This window comes from Alexandromys fortis, unplaced genomic scaffold, assembly GCF_014885135.2.
Source record: "Alexandromys fortis isolate MF-2015 unplaced genomic scaffold, M_Fortis_MF-2015_v1.1 scaffold_23, whole genome shotgun sequence".
NCBI lineage: Eukaryota > Metazoa > Chordata > Mammalia > Rodentia > Cricetidae > Alexandromys > Alexandromys fortis.
Genome location: NW_026067907.1, coordinates 11,735,980 through 11,754,759, shown reverse-complemented (window position 1 = coordinate 11,754,759; position 18,780 = coordinate 11,735,980). Strand labels below are relative to the sequence as shown.

General features: G+C 43.2%; 1 protein-coding gene across 3 annotated transcripts in view; it reads left to right on the top strand.

Annotated features, from left to right (window-relative positions):
- The first annotated feature begins 1,688 nt into the window (after positions 1–1,688).
- The window catches only part of Cep43 (centrosomal protein 43), a 28,876-nt gene continuing 11,784 nt past the window's right edge, over positions 1,689–18,780 (top strand). The window contains exons 1-9 of one of the 3 annotated variants that reach the window (XM_050135882.1): positions 1,689–1,857; positions 2,158–2,211; positions 5,218–5,272; positions 5,727–5,815; positions 6,200–6,337; positions 7,130–7,210; positions 9,691–9,750; positions 16,579–16,802; positions 17,505–17,620. In XM_050135882.1, the coding sequence (XP_049991839.1) occupies positions 1,756–1,857; positions 2,158–2,211; positions 5,218–5,272; positions 5,727–5,815; positions 6,200–6,337; positions 7,130–7,210; positions 9,691–9,750; positions 16,579–16,802; positions 17,505–17,620 (919 nt within the window). In that variant the 5' untranslated portion in view covers positions 1,689–1,755. The remainder of the gene's footprint in view (positions 1,858–2,157; positions 2,212–5,217; positions 5,273–5,726; positions 5,816–6,199; positions 6,338–7,129; positions 7,211–9,690; positions 9,751–16,578; positions 16,803–17,504; positions 17,621–18,780) is intronic. The other 2 variants (XM_050135884.1, XM_050135883.1) reach the window with 2 other exon arrangements.

The following is an 18,780-nucleotide window of genomic DNA, read 5'->3' as shown; positions in this document are numbered from 1 at the left end:
CCACTTCCAAGCTACTTAATTTAGGGTCTAGAACTCAGTAGACACTCAAAAGTACTGATTAAACGCATTGCAAACCTTCCTGATATCCAAATCTTGATGGCTGATGTCGCAACCCTTTCTTCTCCAAACTAACATGTCATATCTGCGTCAGAGCAGCTCCTCCGAGTCCCTTCTCTGCCGGCCACACCAATGCTGCTTTCACTGCACATGGGCCACGCTAAGCACGGACTGCTATTTTCCCTTGTCTGGAGCACTCTCCCCTTCATTCTTCCCTTGGCACACTCCAAGGACTCTTCTTAGTTTGTCCAGATCTATTAACCCCACTTTTTCATGTGTCCTGATTGTAATCCGACTGGCAGGTGGAAATATTCTTTGTAAAAGGATCCATATTAGCTCAGGACCTCAAGACTAAGCCTCAACACAAAGGAGATTTATTTACCCCAGAGGGACAGAGGACAGGGAAAAGGGGAAAGGAACAAGGGAAAGGGAGCAGGGTATTTGGCCCAGAGGAACAAAGGAGACAGAGGAGAGAGAGATGTGGTCCATAGGAAAATGATAGTTTAAAAGGTAAAAGGGGAAACTCAGTGTTAGGATGAGGTGTTTAATTTTAATTGGCATTGTTAAAAGGGGGCTTTGATTGCTGGACTTCAATACTTTGATAGGGGCACCTTGGTGGCCAAACAAGGGAAAAGACCTTAGTGGCTAGCTTTAGGAATGTAATCTCCTGTTCTTAAACAAGGCAGAGAGAATGGGAAAGAAAGGCAAAGCCTGCCAGAGCTCTCTTACCGCGTCCTTTGTATTAGCTGTGACCCTTCTAACCTCTAACTGTTCTCCTTAAGGCCAGTTTTAAAAACTAAACTCTCAATGACTCCTTTCTCAGAAAATGCAGGAAAACAAAACAAAACAACTCTCATAAACTGAAAAGCTACATAGATGGCGTTTAACTTTATACTTAGGTGAATCTGCATTCATAATGTCCAGGCCACTGTATGGCTGGGAATGAATCCAAATTATTACCAACCGGTACCGGAATCTCTGTGAAGTTCAAAGCTTCCACGTACAACGCAGCATGGAGTTTCCATTCCTGGCCTATTGCTGTTTCAAAACAACTCACAAGAGCAAAAAGTACCAGAGACAGCCCTCCCTGCCGCCCAGCAAAACGGACTCCTGTGTATACACGTACACAGAGACAAAAACAGAACACACACGCGCGCGCTGCTCATTCTTGGGCGCAACCACCACCCGGGAGGTGAGGCGTCCCGGGCAAGCCCCGCCCCACACTTTACCCCGCCCACCAGGAGTCTTAGCCCCGCCCCGAGGCTTGTTTCGCTCCTCCCACCCAGGGCTCTTGCCTCCCTATCGCCCTCTAAGTTGGAGGTTTGGGCCGGTAGGTTCAGTCCCGGTGGACTCTTCCTCTCGCCGGAACCGGGAAATTAAGTGCAATTTAATGACGTTCCTAATACAGTTCTGTTAAGAAGCCGCAGAGAACATCGCTAAATCCGGCCCCGCCCCGCCCCGTGGTCCCGCCCACAAACGTCTGCTCTCGGGTGCCCCACCTTCAATAGGCCCCGCCCCTCGCGTCGTGACACCCAGAGACCCCGCCTCCTACATCACGATGCCCGGAGGCCCCACCCACTTAGGTCTCCTCCCGGCGTGAGGGGCGGGGTCGCGACTGCGCGCTCGCTCGCCGGCAAGGGCGCGCGCGGCCGCCGTTGGCCGTTAGCGCGGCTTGGGTGGTTGTCTTGGAGAACCAAGATGGCGGCGACGACGGCCGCGGTGGTGGCGGAGGAGGACACGGAGCTGCGGGACCTGCTGGTGCAGACGCTGGAGAACAGCGGCGTCCTGAACCGCATCAAGGTGCGGCGGGAGGGAGGCCGGGCTTCAGCCTGGCGGGGGCGGGGCAGGCTGGCCGACCGGACCGCGCGGCTTGCCCGGGCGCGGGAGGCTGCTGGCGCGAGGCGGCTGGCGCGGGGCGCGCAGGCCGTGGGGCCTGGGCCCGAGACCGTGGGCCGGGGGCGTGGAGCGCCGAGCCGCCCGTGACCTCCCCGCGCCGGTCCGGCGGCGGGCGCCCTCGCTCCTGGCCTTGTCATTTAGACGGTGGGGAAACTGACGTGAATAATTCTGTGTACGCGTGTGTTGTGTGTGTTTCTCTTCAAGGCTGAACTCAGAGCGGCTGTGTTTTTAGCACTGGAAGAACAAGAAAAAGTAGAGGTAAGAGGTTTCCCCCAGACCAGACCTTGATAGGACCGTACTTCCTAACGCTTAATTGCTAATAGATTCAAAGCTATTTTGAAATAGTTTTAATGACTGACTATTTAATGAAATAGTTTTAATGACTTAGAACGGCTAAGGATTTTACTTCTTTACCTCTGCTCCGTTTCTTTATCATTTTGCATGTTAGAGGGGCCTTAAAGTGCCGCGGTAATTCTGACAGGCCATAGCTAGATGCTCTGCTTGAAACCGTTTCAATGAGCTGCCAGTTAAAAATCTGACCATTCAGTTACTTAAAAGCATCTCCGAACTTATCCTCAAAAAAAAAAAAAAATTTAGTAAAACCTGTGTGTTTAAACGGGAGCATGACTTTTCTGTTTACCCCAAGTTTCAGCAACCGTCCTGAATCTTTTTAACTTCCTCAGCCTCTTGCTTGTCTGTCTCTACATCATCTTTCCTGTTGATTCTTGACTAGGCTCCATCCCATTGTCCGCCCCTCAGAAGCCCATATTTCTTTGCTTTCTAGTTACACAGTGGTGATCATTTGAGCCAGCAAACAATCTCCTTCTACTGTTTCTGCTTAAGCGTTGTCAGAGAAAACTTGCTAACTCGGCGACCCCTCTGAAGCTGGAGTTGGGGGTTCTAGGCCTCCCATCTGGTCACCTTCACTTTAGCTTCCTCATCTGTCCCTTTGCTCGTTCAGATGGCCTGTCTTTCCCTCTCAGAAAGAATGGACGTTACTAACTCTGTGCCCTGGTGCTGTGTTCTGAGTTTGTCAGTCCAGGGGAGGTCACCTGTGTCCGTGTGTCTGACCCCAGCTGCTGTCTTCTGTCTGTAGTTCAGGGAGGTCACGCATGTTCATGTGTCTGACCCCAGCTGTCATGTTTTAGGAGAAAAGGTTCTGTCTTTCTAAATTTAATTGGTCTGGTTTTGTCTTTCATGTATTCTCATCTCCTTAGTCAGTTACTATGTCTTTGCCATCTTTTCTCCTGGCTCTTTTGAGCATAAGAATGTTAAATTGCCCTTAAAATAGTTTTCTTTTACTCGTTTTTTTTCCCATTTCTTTAACTACCAAGTTTTGAAAAAATGTCTCATGTTTTTTAAACACCATTAAAAATGTAAATATACTACCACTATACCTGAGAAATCGCTCTTGCTATAGTCAAAAAGACTCCTCCTGCTGTGTAAACTTTAGTTCTTTCCCACTACCTGATCTTTGCAGCATCTGACATTAATTCCTCTCTCCTTTTTTTGAACTCTTGAATTTGGGATCCTTTTTTTATTCTGTTTTTCTTTTGCCCACTCTTCGGTTTCTTTAGCAAGATCTCTTCTCTCTGCAGCCCATTGCAGTGTTGACGTCCTGTCTCTTAGTCCTCCTGCAGCTCCTATGGTGCCCTTGACACCACTAGTAACTTTTTTCTCCTCCTAAGTTGCAGACCTGTATGCTGGATTGCCTAGGATTGCCTAGGAGACTGACATTCCCCATTCTCCAGGCTCCTGGCAGTGTCTGAGCCACAGGATGCTCTGCCGCCTGCCTTCCTTGGGCTGAGTTAAGCTTTTCCAGAGTGGTCCTTCCTACTCTTCGCTCTGTGCCCCTCATCATTGCTCTTCAGTCTGTCTTCACTGTTGTAGAACATACCTGATTTTGTTTTTCCATTTTCTTTGACCAGTTGAGATCAGTAAGTGTCATGAATTCTCTAAACCATGGACTTGTGTGGTTTTTCTCCTGCTTTCATTTTAACGGGGTATAATTGTTCCTGTAAACTCACACTTTAAAATGTCAGATTTGATAAACATTTACAGGATGTGAACTGAATAGCCAAGAAAGAGAATGGAGCTACAATCCCTTAAACGTTGTCTTTATCAGCTGCCTTCCTCAACCTCATAACCATGTTCAAAGCCACGCTAATGGGACCATGTAGAACGACTTATGTACGTTTTTGTCTGGGATCTTTTATTCAGCATAATGCAATAGTGTATTTATTACTCCATTTAATACTGATTCAGGAATTGTAGGTCATTCCATTAGTCACTGAGTGGATACTCATAATTTGTGTAGCCTTCTACCCTTTGACACCATCTTCGGGTTCTGTTTTTTGCTTTTAGATGCGGCTGCTGTGAACGGTCATGTCCAGGTCTTTGCTGGGGTCTGGGTTATCTTGAGAAATGCCCAAGAATAGAGTGACTAGCCACATGCTGAGGAGAATGTTAACCTAAAAAACAACCCTCTAAACTGTTTTCCAAAGTATTGGTGCCCTTTTTTCTCCATCAGCAAGATGTGAGGCTCCTTAAGGAAGCCCATCATGTCTACATTAGCCTCGCTCTGAACAGTCACCACAGGCTCGCTTAATTTGTAAGAAATGTTTTTACTACATTTGTCAGATCTGTAATAAAAAAAAAACTAAGTTGGCCTATGATCACAAATTTGGATTTACAAATGTATATGTTGCAAGTGGTAGATATATAAGATGATACATTTTAAATTTATCATATTGAAATATAGAGTTAAAGTTATACCACAGAAATATTTGTAGACAAACTATTTCAAAAGCAGTTATGGTGAAGGCTGGCGGTATAGTCAAGGGTAGAGTGCTTGCCTGTCTTGTACCAGGTCTTGACTCTAATCTCCAGCAATATGAAAAATGGTTTAAAAGCTTGGAAATAACTGTCTGCATGTACGGTTTGGTTTTCTCAACTTGAAAAGTTATTAAATAGCATAAAGCAAGTATTACCATAAGTACAGTTGTAAAATGGATCTCCTAAACCATGATTTCTGTGAATGGCAATGTATAGATTCTTTATATTGTTGCCAAAATAACTAAGCACAGCTGTTGGCACTCAGCCTGGCCTCCTCTCCACTCTGGAGGGTGGACTTTCCACTTCTCGTTTGCTTACTAGCTAATAGGAAACTTTTGCTATGGGGAAAAGAGAGCTTCAATGTATGCTTTTTAGTTATTTTAGGGTAAACATAGAACACTTAAAATATTTCTTTTATTTTTTTAACAGAACAAAACTCCTTTGGTCAATGAGAGCTTGAAAAAGTTTTTAAATACAAAAGACGGTAAGATGTTATTGTTGTGTGTGTTTACCTGCCTCTGAGTTTTAAAATTCTGCCGATATTTGGAAGAAAAATAGTCTCCCTCTGTGACCCATGCCGGCCTCTAACCATCAGTGACCTTCCTGCCCGAAGCTGACTTTTCATAGGAATATACCACCATGTATGTATACCACTTAGTATATAGAAAGTGAAACACTGAAGTCTACTTTTCAAATATTACATTGCCTTAAAGTTACAGATTGATGATCCTAAATGGGAGAAAAGAAAAAAAAAAACAAAAAACAAAAAAACAAAACTGGGAAGATCAGGACTTTTGTACTTCAGTGAATTATTCCGAGAAGAAATGCGTGACTGTAGAGAACTTAGAAACTTCATCCTTCCTGTGGAATGCTTCAGGTCACAGAGAAGATGGAGTCCTTCAGATTTTGTTCACGAGTCTTTCTCTTGGTCTCCACAGGTCGTTTAGTGGCTAGTCTCGTGGCAGAATTTCTTCAGTTTTTTAACCTTGACTTCACCTTGGCTGTTTTCCATCCTGAAACTAGCACAGTAAGAAAAGTGATTTTACATCTATCCTGTGAAATCTCTGCGGAGGGAATACTAAGTTGAAAGTCAGTGAGTCTCACACTTCACGGTTGCTTACATTTAGGTTATTTTTGTTTGTTAGATTGTTTTATTGTTTTTCTAGAAGCCATCTGAGTTGCTTTGTGTAACTTGAAGCTGCTAAGAAAGGAATGCTCCTATAGGTTGATTCTAAGATGTCATCCAGCAGCTGTCAGGAGAGGCCTTAAACACAGCTGCTCTACAAAATGGCCAGACTTCATTTGCTGCACAGCCTCTTTGAATTTAGAGATGTCTTTAAGTTCCTAAAATGCTCCCTTTCCCAGCTGACTGCTTCCGCTATATTTTCTGTACCTGAATCTTCTTTTCTAGCTTCAAGGTCTTGAAGGTCGGGAGAACTTAGCCCGAGATTTAGGAATCATTGAAGCAGAAGGTACCGTGGGTGGACCCTTATTATTAGAAGTGATTAGACGCTGCCAACAGAAAGAGAAAGGACCTACCAGTGGGGAAGTAAGTACCTGCACTGCCCTTTCCCTAAGTCATGAAGATTAGTCCATGCATGATAAATTGATGTTTGCATGAAAAGAAGCTGTTCTTTAAAACAAAACGTAATGGACTGAGATGGTATATACATAGTTTAATGAACATTATAATATGCAGATACAATTGTGTGCCTGTTTTAGCTCTTGGTCCTCAAAATGTTACGTTCAGGGGCCAGACTAGAAACAAATCATCACTCCTCACTGACCAGCTGTTGGCCTTGGCCATGTTACATTGCCTCTCGGTGGCCTCGTTTATAAAATGAGGCAATGGGATAGTAAAGATGGCATTCAACATGGAAAGCATTGCCCTGAGAGTTGTTCATTTATTGTTAATTCCTTGTGGAAGACTGGTCTGCCATTGGTCAGATTACTCATGTCACCAGCCCTGGGTAGGAGTTCATGGGTAATTGGATTGTTTTTGGCTGACATAAAATGAAACAGGGATGCTAATCCAAGCAGGGAAGGAAAAATGGACCTTTGAGGATCCCAGCCATTGTTAGTTGAGAAAGAAGGGGATGGGCCTCCAGAAGTCATGATGAAAAGATGGACTGGGCACCCACCCTGCAGATCGGGTGGCTAAGAGAAATACTTTGCAGGTAATTTGAATCTGGGTGCTAAATGTGTATTCTAATTAGAAGAAAGTTCGTCAAGGTGTTTGTGAAGAAATGTCAACATAGTGTTCTTAAATGCTAAAATAATATTGTGGTATCATTGGCATAATCACGTTTTATTTTCAGTTCAAACTGATTTTTCTTTTTAGGGTGCATTGGATCTGTCTGATGGACATCCTCCTTCAAAGTCACCTGAAGGAAAAACAAGTGCCAACTCCACCCCAAGTAAGGTGAGTCTGTGCTGGACAGAGAAGTGGGTGGGCACTATGGCAGACTCCCAGGGCTCTGCTCATTCTTCTTACCTATTACCTATAAATTTTCTTTTGTAACAAGTCATTTAAAGTTTCTTAAAGGTAATTCCCTCTTTTGATTAAGTACTTTTTTAAAGTTACTTCTTTTGTGTCATTGGTAATATTTTGCGCTTTGCATATTAGAGAACATTGATACTTGGAATATTTTTATATTGCTTTAGTAAGAAGACTTTCCCTACTTTGCATAAACTCTGATCTGGAGAGCATGAGGTTCCAGAATATAAAAGGCTGTAGTTGAGTTTTGCAGGCTTTTAGATGACCAGATTTGAATCATGGTAGTACTTAAATATTAAAGAACTATTTTTGGCAAGATTTATAGGAAAGTGTACTATGGTTGTGTGTATGTGTGTGTGTGCACGTGCGTGTATCGTGCACGCATGGTATTAAATATAAGACCTGATTTCAGGAACGATACATGAAGAAGAAAAACATTGAGTTGAACATTTGAATATGTTTAGTAGTAGAAGATTGAATGAAAAAGTGATGGTGTCCCATGGCTGGTTAGAGGACATCCTGATTGGTTCTAGTTTGTTCTGTGAAATAATGGGGTTGGGTCCTATCTTAGTCTATCCAAACTGCAGTCATAAAACACTCCTGACTGCTTATGAACAGCAGGTACTGAGTTCTCACAGAGGGAGGCAGGGGCAGCTGTGGTGTCCGGTGTGGGCCCAGTTCCTGGTACCTTCTGGATCCTTGTGTAGTGGGAAGGGAGGAGAGCGCAGTAAAGTCCTTAAGCCCATGCACAGTGCTCCTTCTTTTGACTTAATTACTTTCCAAGGGCCCCACTTAGTACAGTCATTACCTTAGGGACTGGGATTTCAACATAATCAGGATTTTTGGGAGAGTGGGTCGGCTAGTGCTGCAGTTCATCAGAGTTCAGCGTTGCACTCTGTGACTCTTCCATCGGGATAGAAAGACGGCATCGAGTCCATCCAAACACAAGACTTCATGTGGTTTCAGGGTGGAACATGAATTTATAGATAAAACGTGTATCTTAAATCAGGTGACCTTTGGAACATGTGACTATACTGCTGAGTACTTTGTTGCTAAGTGTCTAGGCAGAGGACACTGCTATTTGTGACTTGTTCTTTGATGATTTGTTCCTTTTTAAGCTTTGAAAGCCAAAGAAATTTGATGTTTCTAGCGAACAGGGTTATTCTGCTAGTGTGGCTCCCTGAGATGGCCAGGCCTTTTCAGATGAGGAGCATTTAAAACATTTTTCTTCTCTTGGTGCTTATGGAAGGCTGTAGCCCTGATGACAGAGCAGGCCATGAGTACATTTGACAGATTCCGTCAGATGATAAGGGAAAAGCCTGTGGAAAAATGTATTCCATGAAAATGTCTGACGTTAGAAAAAACACATAGGGTCTGCAGGGATGACTCAGTGGTTAAGAGCACTGGCTGCTCTTCAGAGGACCCAGGTTCAATTCTCAGCACCCACATGGCAGCTCACAGCTGTCTATAATATAACTCCAGTTCCCTGGGATCTGACACCCTCACACCAATGCACATAAAATAAAATTAAATTATTAAAAAAGAAAACAAACCAGTATTATTAATATACTTATCAGTACTTGAGGCATTGAGCTGCTTGGAAAATTCACTTCCTCATAGATTATTTTTAGCAGTGGTACTGACATTCCATGTAAGGTATATCCTCAAGAGAAACCATAATAAAATCTGTTACTGCATGCTCTATTCTAGCATTGTGATGATGACACTGAGTGTTTCAGTCTTAAGAAATATTGCTGTGAATTCTTAGAGAAGAACAGTCTTATAGGAGTGTGGAATGGCCTCTGTCTTCTGGGCTTGGGGTATTACATGTCTGCTACCTTTCATTTCAGTGTAGTCCCGCATCACGAGCTGGGGTTGGAATAGCCCCTTGTGAAATACCTGAGATCCTTGCTAGCTGGTGGGGCCTGGGATCTGTTTACAGTACATCCTCACTTTGTCACTTTGTCAGCTCCATTATATACCTAAGTTCTCCCAAGCTCTCCTTGTTGAGTCCTCGTCCACTTTGTGAGCCAGCAGGGTGAAAGTGTAAGTGTGAGGGACATTAGGAGTTGTAGCTAAGGATTGACGCAGCATTTAGGAACCAGCTTTGTGTGCTCCTGAGAAGGTCAAGCCAAGCTAGACAAGCCCTCGGCAAGCGGCTTGGGATTCCAGGCCATTGTGCAAGGGAATTGAGTGCAGTGTGGAAGGAGACAGGCTGCACACACGGAAGGAAGCTGACCTGTTGGAAACATGCCTTCAAAAGCAGCCGGCTTTGGAGGGGAATGTGTTAGCTTGTCCATTTACAGATACTGTCTAATAGGAATCCTTATTAGTTTGCTAATGAGTTAGTTTATTTTTAAAGATTTATATTTTATGGTAAAATGTCATTTTATTCTCATGCTCAGATACCAAGGTATAAAGGACAAGGTAAGAAGAAGACAAGCGGGCAGAAGTCTGGTGACAAGGTAACATGCATGAGAGCAGAAGAGAAAAGCAGCCTGTGCGTAGACGGGCCTCCTGCTAGCCTGGGTTCTAAGCTTTCTTTTTAAACGTTACTGTCATGTTAACAGACGTGAGACCAGACCTAGTGGCACAGGCCTGTCTGAGCGCCTTGAGAGGGTGAAGGAGGACTGCACTTGAAGGCCAGCCCAGGCAATTCAGTGTGATCGTGTCTAAACCATCAGTGAATAGGCTGGGGACGTAGTCGAGTGGTGGAGCACTGGACTAGCATGCACTGAGGCCGGGTTCAGTCCTCAGTGATGAAAACAAGAAACAAGGTGCAAAAGTGTGTGGGAAAGCACACTGCATAAAACCAAAACAATCTCAGTTTCAGCTAGGTGAAAAGCGTGTATTGGAATGAGGCACAGTGATTTAATTTTCATTCTCAGAGGTCCATCCATCCTGTGAGGAGTCTGATGCACAGACATTGTCCTAAGTTAAAACTTCTAAAAGAAAGCCCTTTTTATAAGATTTTTCTCTGTTAACTGGCTTTTTAGTTGTAGTGATTCCAAGGGCAAAACTCTTTCTATTCATTGTTCTTCATGCATTGTTCAATGAAAAGATGTTCCATTGTCCAGTAAGTACTTTTGGAACATTTGCATAGTGAAAGTGACTGTTTGAACTCACAGTCTAACTTGAGAGGCGGGATACCTTGAGACTGTCTAAGGATATTAACTTTGGTTTGTGTTTTTAAGATTCATTGAATTGGCTTTTTTGAATATTAAAGTTCGATGCATGTTTTACAGTACTGAGTTTTTATAACCTTAGTAGTTCTTAGGTCTTTAACTTAAAACATTTTGAGTAAATTAGTATATAAAACCAGTGCATACATACTGAGAGACGTGGTTTCCCTCTGTGTCGTGTGACATAGCCGTGGTGGGGCCAGACGTTAGCCTTCAAGTGCTTTCTAACTTGAGGGGAACTGAGAGTCTAGTGGGCTTGTTTTGTTATTGTGCTTCTTCAGTCACTTGGGAAATCCCTTTTCCCTTTTCTTCTCTGACCTTATTTCTGAACTGCTTTTGTAATCGGTATGGATCTCAGCATTGCCTTTTCCAGCCTTAGATAGGTAATCCTTTCACTCCCTTCCTCTGCCTTTTTGCTTTGCCCTCTGCATGCAGTAAGTTTTCAGTTTCCAGAACATTCTTAATAGCTTAATCAGGATACCTAGTTGCATGTAGTGGTTGGGGTTATGCCCACCAAAATGCCAGTGGCGAGTGAGTGCCATTTCCTAAGTCATATGCAGCTGCAGGAACCTCATCCATGCTTTAATAGGCGCAAAGTGTGCATGCGAGTGTGTGATTCAGGAGTCAAGCTAAAGCAAGAAAGCCTAGGGTACTGTTTCCCATTGAGCTCTGGAACTGTGAGGCAGGCTGTGGGCAGCTGTTCATTCAGAGGCTCAAAGCCCTTGTTAATACTGGGAGTACACTTCTGAATTATCCGTATGTAATCGCAGTGTGACCATGTACTTCTGTAATCTCAGCCCTCTGGAGACAGAAGCATGGCCATTAGGGCTACAGTACTAAGTCCTGTCTCAAGAAATAAACAGCAGATATTTAAATATATGTGTGCTTGTGTACATGCATGTGTAAGTATAGCTGATGCATGTAAGGTCTTCAAGTAATAACTTTGGTAAAAGGGTTTTGTTTTTGTTTTAAACAATAGAATGGATAGATTCAGAATACAGAGAGTAAAAATTAAATGAGGAATTCTTTAATGAATTAGATTTTTTACATGTAAGAATATTATGTGTATTTGTGTAGTTGAACATGTACCACAGTACACATGAAGTCAGAGAACAACTTGATTGGGCCCTTCTTCCATCATATGGGTCCTGGGAGCAGGCTAGGGGCAGGTGCTTGCTTGCTGAGACAGCTTACTGGCCAAAAAAGACCGAGCCTTAAAGCCATCTCACAGTTTCAAAGCAGTGCCTGTGATTATATCTTTATATTACCATTTTGTTTGACAAACAGTATGTCAGTTGTCTGAGAAATTAATATTAGGAAACCCTACTCCTAAGACTAGTTGGACAAAAACTGAACCCAATGTAGGCTGTTGCGGGAGAAGGAAACTCATTTAAATGGGAAGGGAGGAGAGGGGTTGAATATGTTCAAAATACATTATATGAAATTCTCAAAAAAATTAATAAAAATGGTTCTTAATATAATAAATGTAAAAAACTGGAACAGCTAGGTGTAGCGATGTGTGCCTGTTTCTTAGCACTTGAGAGTAAAGGTAGGAGGATTGATAGTTCAGAGTCAGTCTCGGCTTATGTGGTGAGTTCCAGGTCAGACTAAACTATAGAGTGAGACCCTGTCTCAGAGACTCAGCAGGAAGTAATCATAGCAGACTTGGCAGAAGCTCTGCTTGCTGGGTCTTTACCATTTGACTGGAAAGGCAAACCAAGATGGTTTTGTTTACTCTCTGACCACACTGGGGTGGGGTAGAACTTTAAGGCCTCAGGTTTTCCTGCTGAAGCACCTCCAGTTCTAGGATGCAGTGCTTTGTGTCGTGCACTAATGTGTATGAGAAGCTGTCCTCACTAGTTTCCAGGGTAATGCAGATGGAGGCACTTTTGCTTTCAAATCTTAATAATACATTTCAGAAGTAGTTTGTTCCTTTTCAGAATTCTTGAATAAATTCAACTTTATGTTGACTTTGAACATTGGTCACAATCACATTGTGTATGTCTTTCAGGCTAGGTTTGTTTGTGTCTGGCTACCCCCTCAGGATTTTCTATACTGAGTGTGACTCTCCTTATTCATTCCCCAACATGATGCTGGGTGAATGGTAGATAGATAATTGGAAACTGGCACTGAACTTGACCTCTTCACACTGGTCCTCCTATGAGTCTGAGCTGCTAGGGACGAGAGGGCTGAGGGAACAAGGTTGAGACACCTTTACAAGGCCTTTCTGTCTTGTAGCTCCAGAAGGCCATGGTTCTGCTGAGTGTAAGACTTAGATAGCTCCTGGTGGGAAGAATGTTTCTCTAGGAAGACTGGAGTGTTGTTGACTGTTTTACTCTTGACTTTTTGGGGGACCCACCACCCACCTTCCAAAGAAGTCACACATGGAGTCTTATTGCTTGTTATAAATGCCTGTCCTTAGCTTGGCTTATTTCTAACCGACTTTTCTTAAATTATCCCATCTATCTTTTGCCTCTGGGCCTTTTCCTTTTCTTACTTCTGTAACCTGACTGTCACTCTTACTCTGTGACCGGCTGGCTGGCCCCTTCTTTTGTGTTCCTTGATCTCTCTTGTGCCTTCTCCTTCTATTTATCCTCTCTGCCTCCCAACCCCGCCTAGCCTATCCTTTCTCCTCCCTCAGTATTGGCTGTTCAGCTCTTTATTAGACCATCAGGTGTTCTAGACAGGCAAAGTAACACTGCTTCACAGAGTTGGACAAATGCAACAGAAAAGACTGCAGTACATCTTTGTATCATTAAATCTTCCACAGCATAAACAAATATAAGACATCTTAAAATAATATTCTGTAACACTGGAGGTGTTTAAAGATTTAAAGATTTCACTGTGGGCTTCTAGAGTTCTACAGTCTTTAGGGGAACAAATTAAACCTTATAAGTACAGTGCCCATTTTAATAGTAATAAATTTTTTCAATACTTTGTTAGTAAATATTAGAAGTCCTAAAACTAAACTTCCTAAGTCAGTCATGAATCCAAAGCTGCCTTTGGCAGAGTGGAGGAGGTGGCAGAGGGTGAGAGAGGCCAGGTGTGGAAAGGGAATATTACAGATAAATATTTGAGGTGTTTGCAAAGCTGGGACAGTTTGTCTCCTTAGGAACAGTGCGCATTAAGCTTTCATTTTGGAAACATAAATTATATTATCCTTTTCCCCTCAGTACTGAGAATTGAGGCCTTTGTGCTGGCCAAGTCCTCACCTTAGAGCCACACCTAAGCCCTTTTTTAGGTTCCTAAATACATTGTAACAAGGGCTGGAAAGATGGCTCAGTGGTTAAGAGCACTGCCTGCTCTTCCAAAGGTCCTGAGTTCAATTCCCAGCAACCACATGGTAGCCCACAACCATCTGTAATGAGATCTGGTGCCCTCTTCTGGTCTGCAGGTATGCATGCAGGCAGAACACTGTATACTTAATAAATATATGAAAAAAAAGACATTGTAGCAATAATTCTATTTTTGGCTACTAGACAGTATTTTCCATTGTGAAACCTTTCTCTGAATTTCATTTTCTATTACTTTTTTAAATTAATTTTTTAAATGATTGAATTTTTGATTATGTGTTTTACTGGAAAAATTAATCTATACTAAATTTTGAAAAACTTTTATCATAATTTACCATACAGCTCCATCGAAGGGAATGGCTGATGCAGTGCTGTTCAGTAAGTCTTTGCATTTTTATAAAATGACGAAGGCTAAGTGTCGTATTATAGACGTCTGTGACTTTCCTCAGCTTCTGTACCAGAGTATATGCTGGGAGCTTGAAACATGGCACCTGTTCCCCAGTCTTCAGGCAGGGCAGAAGGAAAGGCATCTCTCTTGGCTTCTGTTGGTGTTAGGCAAGCCTGGGAGATGGTCTTTCCCATATCCCCCTGGCAGTCTGCTCTGTGTCTGTCGACGCCCTCCTGGGTAGTGTAGGAGTTGATTTTGAGCACCATTGCAGAGCCGGTTGATTTGAAACTTTTTAGCTTCATAGATACAACTGTATGTTTAGAATAAAATAAATATTCTGTTATTTTAAAAATACATTATGTCATAGCATAATGTCCTCCATGAAACATATAGAACTGGACCTTGCATCACTAGTAAGAATGCCACTGAAGCCAGCCAGACAGCAATCATGGACAAGCACTTGTCCCCAAGCTCTTCAGGGTCCTGTGTCTGTGTGTACTTGAGCTGGTGATGTGAGCTCCAGGAGGACAGCATGGGCTGTGGTCATTGACCTGCCTGAGATGTTGCTTTGTGTTTGTCTCACTCTGCCCTGGCCCTGTTAAACTTTCTCAGCAAGTTCTGAAGGCAGGGGTCACCACCTCAACCTCAGTGAATGTGTTTAAATATCGTAAGACTTGAGGGTGTTTATTTGTAATGCCTCTGAAAAATCAGTTATTAAAACATGTTTAAATCAGAAATGGAAACTGACCTGAATCTGATGTAAGTATATGTAAACATACTACACTTCTGTATTTCACAACACCAGGACAGCTTGAAGAAAGTAGTGAGGAAATTCTTAAAGTACCTCCTTGGAAGTTTCCTGTACTGTTCAAACAGTTCCCCCAGCAGTTAGCTTTATCACTGCTAATAGCCCACAAACTATATAGCTGCATCATGTCTTGCCTCTGGCAACTAACCAAAGCCTTAAGTCTACAAACATCCGTGGGAATCCTCAGACATGCTATGCTGTGTGCGTGTGGGAAAATAGAACAACCCCTTTGTAGTGCTTTTGTGTTAGTTTACTCCACTTCTGCATAGCCCAGCTTCTTACCTTGCTGCTAATCTGCTCTGTCCCAGCCTGTTTGTAACTTACGGTATACATACTGACTAATTTAATTCTTGACGAAATTCATGTCTGAAAGCATTCCCTAAGATCACACAGTTAATGACCCAGGACAGGCACTTTCCAGATTCCTTATTTTAGTTGACTGCTTTTTCTGGAGCAGCACAGGGGTCTTTATGATATTGCACTCTGTAGTATATAAGGTCAGCCCTTTGGAAATTGTCTTTTCAATCCACACCAAATGCAGTTTCATATAACTCGACCTAATGGTATAACCCAAGTATTAAGAACTAACCTTGGCTGGATGTGGTGGCAAACTCCTGTAATCCCAGCCATTGGGAGGCAAGAGGCAAGGAAATCGGCTCAAGGTCATCCTCAGCTATACAGCAACTTCAAAGCCACCTGTGTTGTATGAGTCTTTGTCTCAAAAAGGGAGAGCTAATCTGATCCTCATTTTACTATTTAACTGACCTGGGGTCTTAACAAGTTACATAAATTGCCTTTGTGTTCCTTTTTTAGAGTCCGTACAGATAGCACATCTTATATGCGTGGTCTAAAGATTGAGTGAGGCACAACACTTGAAGCATTTGCGTATTCTCCACAATTGTTAGCCACTGCTGTTACACTGGCATTATTTTTGTTATTGAAATAGATAAAACCAGGCAATAGTGGCACACACCTTTAATCCCAGCACTCAGGGAGGCAGAGGCAGGTGGATCTCTGTGAGTTCGAGGCTAGCCTGGTCTACAGAGTGAGTTCAGGACAGCCAGAGCTACACAGAGAAACCCTGTCTCCAAAAAAGGGGAAAAAAAAAAAAAAAGACCAGACCAGGTATAGACTAAAACTGTACTGTGGTGGTCAAAGTAAACCAGTCACTGAGATAGTTCCTGCTAGCCTTGGCTCTGTGTCAGTGGGACCGGAATAGAAGTGTGTTTTCAGCCTTGGTTGAAGATACATAGAGGATTTATGTGTTAAGATACTTTATGCAGCAGTGACATAGGATGGAAAGAGGACGCTGTTTATAAATGGGAGCATTGCTGAGCACCCGGGTAGGCACAGTAAAGTGTTTTCAGTTAGAAGAAACAGTGTGAACGTCTGCTTTAACATTTTGTCATTGGAAAGTTGCCCATGTCAGGAAGCCCGGGGATAAAGTGGGAAAGCATAGGACTACACTGCCGTTGCTGCTGCTAAAGGGCAGACACAGGCGTGCACACACTCAGATACACACCCACACATAGACACACGTGTGCACACACACCGCTGCGGTGGCTATTTATCATATCTTAGAAGTTTATCACCACGGAGACCTGTCCCTCCCTCTTTCTTAGAAGACCAGCAGTGAGACCAGTCAGAGTGAGACCAGTGTCTCCTTGTCAGAGCCAAAGAGCAGGAGCAGCCTGCACTCGCTGGCCCACGAGACAAGAATTGCATCCTTCCTGAGCAGCACTCTAGACGCCAAAGACAGAAGTGCTCTTTGTCCAGATGAAAACGATGCAGAAGGAGATTCTTTCTTTGATGATCCCATTCCCAAGCCAGAAAAAACATACGGTTGGTGAGTAAACTTCTTCGGATCATCTGACTTATGGTTTAAAAACAAAATTTCTATATTTTGAAACTAATGATCTGATAACTATATAATTATTGAATCCAGAAATCTGATTTTGTGTCAGTGAAACTTAGTATGTTATAATGCCAGGATTATTGAAGGCATCAGGTATGAACCATTTTCACCAGATGAGCCTATTATCAGGTGCCCACCATGTGATAGGAGCTGCTTCAGGGTTTCAGTTTGTGCATGTGTGCTTGCTAGTGTGCGTGCATGTTAGTGTAAGGAAACACCCAGTGTTAGAATAATGTAACAGAGCATTCCTGGAGTGATGCCTTGTGGTGGACTCCAGGGAGGAGTTGTCAGCAGAATGGAGAGGGTGGCCAGTGTAGGCCCTGATGGTAGTGCCTGGGAAGTTAGGAGCGAGCTGACTGGAATGCATGAAGTTGATGAAAAACCCCTCAAAGTCAGAGGACTCTGCAGCTTCCGAGCAGTGTGTGCTGGAGAGGTAATGCTTCTGTGTTGGACCACAGATGTCTGTATTCTGTATTGTCCCATAGGTATGCTTTATGGCTGATCTGTGAAATCTTCATTTCCAGCTACTACATGAATATATAAGTGCTTTACATTGCTTGTTTATGTTTACAGACTAAGACTACAGTGAAAAGGTCTGAAATTGTCATTTAACTGTCGATTGCTTCCTGTTAGGAGAAGTGAACCTAGGAAGCAAGTGGGGAGTCTGGCCTCACTTTCTGACATACCCCCCTTAAGGAGCGGTCTGAGCTCCCTGGCAGGTGCCCCTTCGTTAACAGATGCCACTGAGAGTGAGTATTTGATACTCCAGGTTTGTTGTTGTTGTTGTTGTTTCCAGATAAGCATGGTGTGCATTGCTGTGATAATATACCATGACCAAAAGTCAGTTGAGGAAAAATGAGATTATTTCAGCTTACACTCGTAGTTCTTCACAAAGGAGACTCGGCAGGAACTGAGACAGGCCAAGCCGTGGAGGAACACTGCTTACTGGCTTACTCCCCAGGGCTTACTCAGATTGCTTTTTGATACAACCTAGTCCCACCTGCCCAGGTGTGGCACCGCTCACAGGGAACTGGGCCCTGCTACATCAACCATTAATCAAGAAAATGTCCCACAGCCTTACCCTACAGGCTAGTCTGACAGAGGCAATCCCTCAGTTGACTGTTTAGTCTTCCTAGATGACGAGCTTATGTCAGGGTGACAAAAAAATCTGGCCATTACATGTGATAGGATTAATGTGGGTTGATTGTAGAAAATCCTAATTTTAATAAGACATACACTATTTTAATAAGATACACAATATTTTAATAAGATATATACAATAGTGTGCTGTTCTCTTCGTTTCTTAATGTAGTCAGTGTTCTCCACCATTTTGTATTCTCCTTTGCTATACTATCGAAATATCTTTAGGAAACTGACCTTTTAAATGGTTTAGACTATGAATAATATACATATATAATTTTAAGATTTTATACTGAAGTGATATACATCAAAATTTGGTTTGACTTTTCTGTGGCTGCCGTATGCCTGTGCCTCTGTTTTATCAACATACTGGTCACTAGGGAAGGTAACACATCCCCAGCATGCTGCTGGACTGGGATGGCTCGTAGGTGAGGCATCTCCAGAAGAGTTTTGATTGGAACATTGTCAGCCTAGGATGGGTGTTAGGTGCTGTGCCGTTCCGAGACAGGACATTTGTAACTTGTAGGTCGTGTCTCATGGACCCATAGAATAACTTAGTGTTTAAAGAAGTTCTATGATAGAGCCATCGTCATAATCACTCTATCATCGGGGCTTGTGTTAGACTCTTTGTGTGCACAAAGAAGAGAGATTGCAAGCCAGGCGGAGGGTAGCAAGCTACTTAAACTTTGCTGTCCTGTCCCGTCCCAACCGAGCCTATCCCCACCCAGGGATGTAGAAGGAGCAGCAGGCCACTTCCCGCCACCTGGGA